Source organism: Lytechinus variegatus, chromosome 5 (genome assembly GCF_018143015.1).
Source record: "Lytechinus variegatus isolate NC3 chromosome 5, Lvar_3.0, whole genome shotgun sequence".
Taxonomy (NCBI): Eukaryota; Metazoa; Echinodermata; class Echinoidea; order Temnopleuroida; family Toxopneustidae; genus Lytechinus; species Lytechinus variegatus.
The window spans coordinates 19,041,899-19,053,880 of NC_054744.1; the positions used below are offsets into that span (position 1 = coordinate 19,041,899).

Consider the following 11,982-nt stretch of genomic DNA (forward strand, 5'->3'; position numbering starts at 1 on the left):
GAATCTTCTGTGTATATAAATTTAAGTCATTTTAATAATCAGATCTACAGGATATGAAAATTTCACTTTACTATGCAGGTGGTAATATTACAATGAGGGATCTCGCAGGCTACACAGCTGTCTGGAAAGGAGTGGAAATAGTAGAAGATTTTCTTGATTACTCGATGTACACTTCCCAGCTTACATCTAATGGACCATATTTTCAGTTTATGCTGAGGACATTACAAGGTAATGCGGTGATTACGTAACATCTACCCTGGAAGTCGATACAAGGTGAAAAGATTGTAATTATAATCGCAAACGTCGACGGATAAAAAGATTGTAATTATATTGGCAAACATCGACGGATAAATGGTCATTGACTATTCTAATTTCAGTCGAGTTACACTGCCAAATCTGTTTTTTAATTTCATAATATAACTCTATCAAGGTTTCACACTCAATGTTTGCAACGAACTTATCTGAAGATCAAGTCTAAGGGAATTTGTAAAAAGTCTGTGCCGTGTCTTTTAGCGGAAATTCCGCTATGATGGTGCTATTGTGTTCATTTTTCAAATGAACGTGTTGCTGGGTTAGGTACCTTGCCAAAAGTCAAAGCCACGTCTTTCCTGCAGGAAACATGCACGTGGCTTTTCATTGCCAATCATCGCATGTCACCATATAGAAAGTAATAGTGTGGTTCACTTTGTTAAAATTGAAACTTTCTCCGGATGATTTTGAATAAATTGAAAACTATACATTTTTGGAAACGTTAAGGTATGAGCTATCAGAAAAACAATGTTTTCATTTACACCGACCCCTATATGGCTGCTATCTTTGATTTACAAAATGACCGCCGTGAAAGGGTTTTTTGGCAATATCTCGGCTTCTAAATAACCTAAACTCATATTGTTTGCACCTAAACCACCATTTTCGAGGTCAAGGAATCTAGTGGTATCGAAATAATCTGCCAAATCTGTTGGTTAACTGCATAATAGAACTATATTTTTCAGAAAAATATCATTTTGATTAAATTTTCTGTCTTTGGTACGAATTACCAGGCTGAAACCAGTTTGACTCTGGTAATTCGTGGAAAATGCAGAAAATTGAATTAAAATATAATTTTGATTAAATTTTCTGTCTTTTTTACGAATTATCAGGCTAAAACCAGTTAGACTCTGGTAATTCGTGGAAAATGCAGAAAATTGAATTAAAATGCTATTTTCTCTCAGAAAGGGTTAATTATATATGTGTGTGTGTTGGTATGAGAACGTGCGTTGTGTGTGTGTGTGGGTGTGTGAGGGTGTGAGGGTGTGTGTATGTATAAATTTGATGATACAGGAGATATCCAGTGAATAATTTACACGTATGATAGTGATGATTTTACATCCAAGATCAACCTATAATTTTAAGGGTATATGAGTGTAAGTTCGAACACTATTCATTCAATTCGAATGAAATTAAGTACAAAATACTAACACGAAGCTTTGAATATGCAATGAAAAATGTGTTTTTCATCAATGCAGACAGTCACAGTCCAGATCAAATTTAAAAAAAATGACATTACTCGTGAATTCATCACACATCACGGGCAATCGCGAAAGATGTCAGGATACGTCGGTATGTTGTGCCCGACGTTTCACTAAGGGGCCTATACTTTATTATACTGTGTTTTCTTGATCAGCTTAATTGGTTCATATATTTGTTGATAACTGAGAACCTATATAGGTTTACGGTTCACATTACGGATAGTCCTTAAGATACCTGTTTGGATGGTGTAATGAATGGTTTCCAGAATAAGGATAGGGGCCTATTCATGATGCTGTGAGCGTCAACTTTATCTCTTCTACTCCCGGGGGGGGGGGGGAGCACTCAGTATATAATGCATAGTGGGTATGTGGCGCGGAGGGGACCCCCATTTTTACACTCAAATTTCCGTTCCAAGGCATAGCATTTTTGTCTTATTGAGAAAAAGAACAAAGAAAGCCGCTCCAAAGCATAGCATTTTCCTCTAATCGAGGAAAAGAAGAAAGAAATCCGCCCAAAGCGTTCCGGCCGTATTGATCTGCTACAATGAGCCGCAATGTTGGTGAAAATCGGTCGCAAAACGCTGTCCGACCATGCCGACCATCGTCTCTGCGCTAGCGCACCCGGCGCCCGTGCCGCCGGGCTAGCTGCATGCATGTATGCAAGTTCCAAAAGGATGAATACGCACTCACACGAAGGCAACCAGTTCCAAGGACCCCGTTTTCACAAACGTTTGTAGTTCCGAAGCCCGTTCCGAGGACCCTCCTTTTTACCATAAGCCCGCTCAAAGGCCCCGTTTTTTTTTTATTTGTCTCGCCCGCGGCACAGACCTACTCCTTCTTTGGTCGAGTACCCCCCCCCCCTCGGGCTTCTACTCTTCGTGTGCTTCATGTGGATAGTCATTTCAAGAGCTTCATCCAGACTTAAAGAATACTTTCCTCTTCTCTTTCATTTTCATTTTTTTCGCATTCCAATTATAACTGCATGTCTTTTATTTCAATGTGTTTATTTCTTCTTCAATGTCCCTCATTCCAACATACACTGTTGGTCATAAAGGTGGAATATTTTTTCACCAAATTTTCACAGCGTAATTATTACAACATGATTTGAATATGGCATTTATGGTGCATGATAACCACTTTACTTTATTATTCTGCCTTTTACACACGTTTGACAGTGATATTTTACAAGTTTATGTCCTAAGCGATGGATGTCATGAGCATAGAACAACAACGACGACAATATACAGTAAATTAAAGGATCATGAATATTTATTTTCAATCTCTCTCAGTTTTCCAGATGACTTCTTTTTTGTGATTTCATGGACAAATTTGCATCAAACTTGAGTCATTGTTCTTACTCAGTCGCTAGTATCGGGTATGTCCACCCCTGGCCCGAACCAGCGCATGCAGAAGTCGTGGCATGCTGTCCACAAGCTTGTTGATGACGTCAACAGGCATAGCGTCCCATTCTTCCCTCAGAGTATCTGCCAACTCCTGCAGATTTTGAGGAATGACCTCTCTGTCATTGATGGCTCGGCCTAGGGCATCCCATGCATGCTCTATGGGGTTCATATCCGGCGAACAAGCTGGCCATGGCAACTGTACGACGCCCTCTGCCTCCAGGAATTCCCTTACTGCAGCGGCCCTGTGCGGTCTAGCGTTGTCATCCTGCAGTCGGAAATTGTGCCCATACGTTCGTCTTGCATATGGAAGACAGTGGAACTCCAAGATATCAGTGGCGTTTTCCCTCAATAATGGATGCCGGCCCATATCATCACTGAGCCGCCTCCGCCTTGAGTCGTCTCGTGGATACATTCATCGCGAAGGTTTTCCCCGGCTAATCGACGAACTCGTTGTCTCCCATCCTTTCGGTCAAGGATGAACCGGCTCTCGTCCGTGAAGACCACATGTTGCCAATGTCCTGGATGAAGCCTTCTATGCTCCCTAGCCAAAAGAAGACGAGCTACTCTGTGGCGAACAGACAGGCGTGGACATTTGGTCAACCGTCGTCCTCGGTAACCATGTTGGAGCAGTCTGCGATTAACGGTTGACCGGGAAACGTAGATCCCATGATACCTTCTCCACAATCGACGAAGACGGCTCGTGGCCAATTTCCGGTTTCTGCGGCTGAAATTCAACAGTTGGCGATCATCTCTTCTTGTGGTCAATCTGGGACGTCCTGGAGATTTCCGTGGCCGCACATTCCCCTCCTCAGGTTGACGTTTCAGAATCTTAGAGACTGCACTCTGTGATATCCCTAGGACTTCTGCGATATCAGTCTGCTTGTAGCCCTCCTGTCGCAGTGCTGCCACTCTCTCGCGTGTTGCTGTTGCCGTTGGACCAGGCATAGTCCAGGGAACGTCTCTACCGATTTTTATTTCAAACGGTACAAGGAACTCGAAAAAATGCAACCTTCTTATAAACAGTGCCAAATCAGGGAAAGGGATAGAATATCACATGCATAGGCTTTTATAGTCTACAACAAAAGAATTTATTACGTAATTCAAATTTCTCATGTTATAATGTCAGCTGTGTAATGGGGAAACATTATGTAATCACTCAATTACCATTTTGTCTACGCGTAGCCTTTCAAATACCAACAAAACTGTCGACTTTTATTCAAAAATATTTTATTCCACCTTTATGACAAACAGTGTACATACATACCCTTTTCTATGTTTTCAGGACTCTCCACGCCGTGAAACGTAACGCTCCAATCCCTGCCACCATGTAAGTCTTCGAGGTCATTAATTTCTATATTTTTTTCTTTCAGAGTTCAATCTTCCCACCTCTGATAATATGACATCAGAAGAGAGGATCCTCTTGTATCATAGGTTTATAGAAATATGTAAGGTAGCCTTTGGACTCAGGACAAAGCTCGGTGATACATGGTCTGAGGTGGTCGAGGAGGTAAGGACATGCTAACCGGGGAATATACAGGTAGATAAATTGTGAAAATGCCAGAGAATGTCTTAAGAAAAACATTAAGTGGAGAGGATTGTTTTCCTGAATATAAGTAACTGAATTGTTATTCGGTAAGAGACATGTAAAAATTTGTTTTGTCTCGACACTTCGAAAAGTGTGCTCTGATCTTGCTTATGAGGAAAATACTGTAAGCATATTATAAAGAAAGATTTCTAATGAAATTTTCTGGAAATAAGACAATCTTTGAGAACTCATTGGAAGATTATTATCTGCAATACATGATCGCCAACAATGTTCACAATTCATGTTGTCAGGAACCTTATGATAATCAATATCCGATGTCCTATTTGATACGTCTGTCTCGAATGTTTAATGGACTGGACATCTATATCCCCCCCCCCTGACACGAGTGGACTTGCTCACAAACATTACTTTTCATATTTTAACTTAATTGTCCCTCGGATGGGAAAAATAAGTTTGGTAGACAATGTATTAGACGATGATTCATATGTTTACAAGGGATATCCCTTATTCAATTTTGCCACAAATCAAACAAGATAATCTTCTTCTTTTTCTGATAAAGTACAGTCCATCGACTGGTGTATTATCATAGTACCCTTTCCATTCCCTAGGAAAGAACCGAAGTCTTCGCAGTTTCTGCTTTATTTGTAAGTTTGTTCTTGCAACTTTTACGTGCTTGATTTTTTTTCTGTATCCCTTTTAGACACTGGAAGATCTTCGCTCTCTTGAATTTAGTCGGTATGTCAGAGATTTAATTACAGGCGCTGACCCGGATGTCTTCTCTACATCTTCACACGACTATGTCATTGACCAAGCCGTTTATAGCGCGCAGGTCAGAAGCATCGACAAAGATCCGGATGTTGGTGACACTAGTCACATCAGCGTTCTGGCTCCTAATGGGGATGCTGTGTCAATGACAACATCAGTTGGATATTAGTAAGTATAGACCTTGACAAATAATATACTGTACAAGAGGAAATAGTCCTGCAGCCTTTCTCAGATTGTCTCGGAAGTAATGGTACTCTTCATACACTGTAAAACCACTTTTTAAAATTTTAAACACCTTGTTTATGCCCGTAACTCTGGCAAATAATATTTTGATTTTTTTATAGTTTTGAACAAGTTGTTTTGAAAAGTTTGAACATAAAAGATAAACAACTTATTGTTAGAGCGACGGGCATGAACAACGTGCTGTAGAGTGTGTCCTGAAAGGGCATGAACGGTATTCACATGAATTAAGTCAAGACGAAAGATGGCCCTCTCTTCTGTGAACATGGAGGAATGCGTTCTTTCGTCGTTGTTATTCATTATTTAGAACAATGATGATGCACATGAGAAGTCATCAAATTCATTTATTGCTTCTCAGTTTTCATTGATGAAAGGTCATTTAAAAAAATCAGTAATACCGTTTAAAATATGCACACAAAGATGAGGTCTTAGTTGACATAATTTTTTTACTGGGAAAGGTTTATCAAGTATGTGAACATAAAAACTGCAAAAGTCCATGGTCGAATTGCGTTTAACATGTAATATTGTTCTTAGGCATATAGCCAAGTTGTGTGTAATTTATATCTCAGAATTTCATCCAAAAGTACCCCCCCCCCCCGCAAAAAAAGAATAATTATAAGAATAGTAATAATGAAAAACTGACCAAAGTCTTCACTCGACATACACAAAAATCATTTAATTTTTCTCGATTTTCTCGAAATGATCCAATATGAACTTGGATCATACTTCATTATACTCGAGTGATTTACCGTTGATCAGATTGTAAAGCAGAGTTCTTGGTATCTTGAATATAATCACGGTTATTGTAATATAAGCATGTCGGCCAGTAAATACCCAGATGGGGATTACAACACTCAGGAATAATAATTCTTTTTTTTTCCTTTGTCCGACCTTTTTTTTTCCCTTCTTTTCTCACAAAGCATTTTTTCACTTTAGAACATTGAATAGTATTTTTTCAATTGAAAGTAAACACGTGTAATATTGATTTGGGTATATTTTACTTTCCATACTTTCAGTTTCGGTTGCAAAGATGCGTCATTGTCAACAGGCGTCATTCTCAACAATCATTTAAGAAACTTTTACTTCGACACAAAATACCAAACATGGACCCTGCCAGCTAACCAGCTGTCACCTGGCAAACGCCCTCTATCGACCATGGGACCCACCGTCATCATCGACAGTGATGGGGATGTCAAGATGGTCATCGGAGCGTCAGGCGGTTTCCGTATTCCGACCTCCGTTCTCTGGGTAAGATCATCCTGCATTATTAGATTAGAGTCACATGAAATCAATACTACTGAGCTATTCAATAATTATGAAGGAAACATGCGGACCTGAAGGGGTGCAGTTCTACAGGCTAAAAAATAGTATGATTAGAACAGATAAAGTAAAATCTGAAGAAAAAAAGAAACAATGCAAATTTAATCGAAATCCGACAATAACGAAGTTATAGCGTTTAAATTAAGTCATCATTGCGGTGAAACGATTCTATGCATTTTTTTCATAAAATTTGCAGCCTCTTGCTTTGCTGAATTTTAGTCTTTTTATTTAGATATATTCATCTTCAGACCGGTGTATACATTTTCATATAACTCAAGTTCAAAGCAATTCAAATGAAAATTAAAGTCCGGAGATTACATATTTACGCTTATAGTCTGGTTTCACTATTGATTGGTTTCACGGACTAGTTTTGGTAGGTTGGCTGGGCTTGTTTTGGGATGGACTTGGTTGGCTGGACAGGCTAGTCTGAGTTTGGCCTGATGGGCTTAAAAGGTTGTTGGATAGCCTTGCATTGGTTGGTTTGATTGGATTGTTATGGTTGCATTATTATCATAGGGGTCCTCGCTCTATACGCAGTATTTTTAGCGGGTTTCACCATTTCGAGCAAGTTTTTTTGTTAATACTATTGCACAATTGAAATGATATTAACAATTTGTCCTAGCGGTTGCAACACTCGTCTCTCAATCATAAGGACGTGGGCTTGAATACCAGCATGGAATGTTTTCCTTCAGCAAGAAGTCTACCCATATTGTGCTGCACTCAACCTAGATTTTGTGAATGGGTACCCAGAAGGATTAATTCCTTAAAATGCACTGAGCGCTGGAAGGCTGCCTAAGCTACGCTTGGGAAATAATGATTGCATTTATGCGCCTCAGAAAAGGTTATTTCTAAAAAGATGGCGCAATATGAATACCTGTTGTGATTATGTAGTTAATTGGTAATTATGGCTGATATGTAGTGGTACTCATGTACATGATTTATGCAATGTAAAAATATTGGGTAAATTTTTACTTCCGTAATGGTGATTGTGTGTCCAACCAATTTGGGCAGTATTTTACCCAATACAGGAAATAATTGTCCAGTCAGGTTAAAAAAAGAAGCGGCAATTACTTTAGAATGGGCAAAATTTTCATCATACTGGATAAACAAAAATGCCTAAAAGAAATGCCTAATGTTGGTTTGACACGGGTATACGTACATGTATTTAGTTATGCTATGTACATCTTGAAATTTTGAAATATACTTGAAGGTCAAGAACACCTCAGAAAAATGTTGATTTGAATCAATAGAGAAAAATCAGACGAGCACAATGCTGAAAATTCCATCAAAATCGGATGTTAAATAAGAAAGTTATGACATTTCAAAGTTTCGCTTATTTTTAACAAAATAGTCATATGAACAAGCCAGTTAAATCTAAATGAGAGAGTCGATGATGTCACTCACTCACTATTTCTTTTGTTTTTTATTGTTTGAATTATACAATATTTCAATTTTTACGAATTTGACGATTAGGACCTCCTTGCCTGAAGCACAAAATGTTAAAATAATGGAATTCCACGCGTTCAGGGAGGAAATAATCTTCATTTCACATGACATTGACGAGAAAATGAAAATATTTCATATAATAAAATACATAAGAAATAGTGAGTGATGTCTTCAGTTCCTCTTTTGCATACTGACCGAGATGTGCGTATAACTGTTTTGTGAAATGAAGCGAAACTTTAAAATGCCATAACTTTCTTATTTTACTTCCGATTGTGATGAAATTTTCAGTGTTATGCTAGTTGAATTTTTCTCTTTTTATTCGAATAAAGTTTTTGTTGGGGTAGACTTGTCCTTTAAACTTGTTTCGGTTGGCTGGATGGTTCTGTTTGGTTAGTTTGATGGGCTTGATATGGTTGGTTGGGCTTGTTTGGTGGGTTGGATGGGCTTGTTTGGTGGGTCTAGCCTGATTAATGGGTGTTTTTCTCATATCGGTCAAATTTTAACCCCAGGGGAGGGACTGTACAGTAATTTTGTCAAGAAAATCGGGAGAGGGTAACCCAACATCCCCACGCGTTCTGGCTTGGAAGTCCGGCTGGATGTCTTCCTCCCTGCAGGTTCCCCTTCCAAGAATTCACGTTCAGGTCTTGAAGCCTCTCCTCCAACATTATTTCACACACATGAGATAACCTTGTATTAAATAAATGATAAATGTAAATAAGGGGATCTGCACTCCAAGAGATACCTGTCCTGGAGTCCCGGTCGGATGTCTTCCTTCTGGGAGGTCACGTGACCCGGTTTCCCCCTTTTAAGTTGACCTCCTTGGACGAGGTCTCTACTGGTTGATTATGGCTTGCTTTGTTTATTAACTTGTTAACAAATTGCGAATGTCGCTTTAATCTGGGAATATCCCCCAGTGGCAATAAAACATGAGAAATGGCAATTTCATGTTTTATCTGTCATTATTCTCGCAATAGAAATAATTAGGCAGTAGAGCGAGATTGGTACACAAGTAAGTGAGTTTTTACTTTTTATTTGATTTTTTATGACACGCTTATTTGGACAGGACCGTATTTTATCACGTCTGATGGTTTTGGGCTTTGACTTTGTTTTTAATATGTTTAAAATCTGTGAGGTTACACACGTCATATATCAAACAATCGATTTGCCACCAATGGTATTTCTGTTTCCGTGATAACTAAAGACACTATTGCTTCTTCGGCAGTTCAGTATTACGATAAAAGTATAACGAACACTCGTATTGTAACAGTATTGCATTGACACAACGCTGAAGATGATCTATATCACTTACTTTTTTCCAGGTCATCCTGCGGACTTTGGTCATGAATGTTTCTCTAGACGAAGCCATTAATGAACCTCGGATTCACAATAATCTTTTGACGAACAAGGCTTTTATTGAAAATGGTTTTCCTCAGGTTAGAGCAGTGCTTAGAACTGTTTTACATTTTCTTTAATTTTTTTGATACACTGATTAATCATTTTAAAAGAATGATATATTTAGAGTGCAAAAACTATCAAGTAGATTTCATATACTTCTGTGCTATTCACTACTATACCAATACCCTTTATGTTTAACTAAGATATAGGAAAAGTTAACGTTTAGGTCAGAGTATGGCGTTGATGGTATATCCATACAGACCAAAAAGCTGCCTGCAGCATTTCAGTAATTGTATTTCGGGAATTTTGTACACGAAGATCTTTTTTTTCCTTTTTCGTACCTTGTTTCCCTACAAACTGCATGGACTCAGGACGGCTGTGGTTAGGGCCCGGCCAGGTTTTGGATTCATTAGATTTGAATCCTTTTGGGTTTTGATTTGAAAGCAGGTCCTGAGTTCGGTTGGTGACCACGGTCGATCTGGTTTTGTTAAACCTGGATCCGTGCAGTTCGGATTAAAAGATATTGTGATGTTATACAATATTATATTCTGGTGTAAAGCATGGCAATGTGCGTTCTTATTCCGCTCTAGTTCTCTATGTTGTTCTTTCCCCATCTCATGTTCTTACCTTATATCTTTCTTTCCCCATTGCTTTGTACCTGTAGCTCTGGATCACATTATTGTTCTCAATTTAATTTTCCATTATTAGATGTATACCTCAATTTTCCATCTGTTTATATTTAGGATTTGAATTTTCCATTTATATACTGGATATCATGCTTGCATTTTTCTTTGTTTTATGTTATACAGGGAGGGCTCCCAGAGGACAACAGCATTACTACCAACGGGGCTACCCTGCTAAAATAATTCTTAATTAATAAATAGATTGATAGAAAGATAGATAGATAGATAGGTAGATAGATAAATGAATGAATAAATAAATAAATAACGCTCAAAAAAGATTTTGTTTGATTAAAAAGGGCATAATTACAGATTTAAAAAAAGTAAATTAGCACGTGTACTTGTTATTTTAGTTGCAATAACTTCGTTGATATCGATCATTTCATATCTTTTCACCATGACAGAGCATCGTGAACGCGCTTCAGGATCGGGGTCATATCGTAGCAAACTCGTCGTCTTACGGGGTTGTTCAAGGCATACTCAGAACGGATGATGGAATCGCCGCATATTCGGACCCGAGAAAAGGAGGAAAAGCGGCAGGATTTAGCGGGTCAATGTCACCAAGCATTCACAAGTTCTCACCTGTCTTTCCTTTTACTTGTATAATCTCTTTCATATTGGTATCAACAAGTGTCTTGACTTGATTAGAAATTAATAGTTATTTTTGCTTATTCAGGATTTATGATTATTAGTTGGTTCAGTAAAAATGAATAAATATGGTAAATTTGAATCACTTGTGCTTTTTTTTACACCAAAGTCTATTTTTACTTAATGGGATTTTTTTTTTTTTGGGGGGGGGGGCATGGTATATATCTTTCATGCAGTATTTTTGTTTGTTTGTTCGGACCTTTCAATTATAGATGCTGGGTTGAGCTTGGTAGTTATTGAAGCTATGATGAGGTCACATTTCAATGAAATTGGTGCACGTTATGTTTTTAGTTTTCGCTGTTTTTACAAGTTGCACTCTAAAAAATGAAGTGCTAATTCAGCTCTTAAAGAGCGTGTATAGTGACTGCACTTCGGAGTGCTGATTTGTCTAGTTCAAATTTGAACGAGAAAAATCAGCACTCCGAAGTGCAGTCACTATACACGCTCTTTAAGAGCTGAATTAGCACTTCATTTTTTAGAGTGTGAATGGTGATTAGAGACGATAACCCGCATGATAGTACGGCAGCGCTACCGTATTTGTTCAAGATAATTATATATAACACTATAGGATGTTTTAAACATCTATATTTTACAATTTTAGAATGCGTTGGCAGTAAACAAAAAACACCATGGTGTATCAACTATATTGCTACACATTGCAGGCGTTGTGTAGGGCGTGTGTGCTCTTTAAGGGGATTTATAAGTTCCCCACTGCGAACAAGGCAATGGTTCTGAAACGCCGTTTTAATTAAAAGTTTTGCCCTTTCGGACTTATTGACCTGACTCTCCCAATTGCTATTTGGCAGAAATTGGTCAATAACGTCAAAAATTAATGAATGAATTTGATGGGCAAGTTTACTAGAAAGGAGCCATGTTGTGACCTTTAACAGAAACGGGCCAGTATTCTGAACTCGGATCTAATTTAAATTCTGGTCTTAAGTTGAGGTTAATCTACGGATAGCCTACGGGTTAAATGTGACACAAATCTCTTAAAATAGTTACTCCTGCCAGTAAATCAGCTTATAATTTCG

At 38.3% G+C, this 11,982-nt stretch overlaps 1 protein-coding gene across 2 annotated transcripts in view; it reads left to right on the top strand.

Moving 5' to 3' along the window:
• LOC121415651 (glutathione hydrolase 1 proenzyme-like) overlaps positions 1-11,289 on the top strand; it is a 29,676-nt gene extending 18,387 nt beyond the window's left edge. For both annotated transcript variants that reach the window (XM_041608939.1, XM_041608938.1), the window contains exons 6-11: positions 79-228; positions 4,282-4,418; positions 5,158-5,390; positions 6,479-6,710; positions 9,548-9,661; positions 10,708-11,289. In XM_041608939.1, the coding sequence (XP_041464873.1) occupies positions 79-228; positions 4,282-4,418; positions 5,158-5,390; positions 6,479-6,710; positions 9,548-9,661; positions 10,708-10,947 (1,106 nt within the window). In that variant the 3' untranslated portion in view covers positions 10,948-11,289. The remainder of the gene's footprint in view (positions 1-78; positions 229-4,281; positions 4,419-5,157; positions 5,391-6,478; positions 6,711-9,547; positions 9,662-10,707) is intronic.
• Positions 11,290-11,982: the final 693 nt, after the last annotated feature.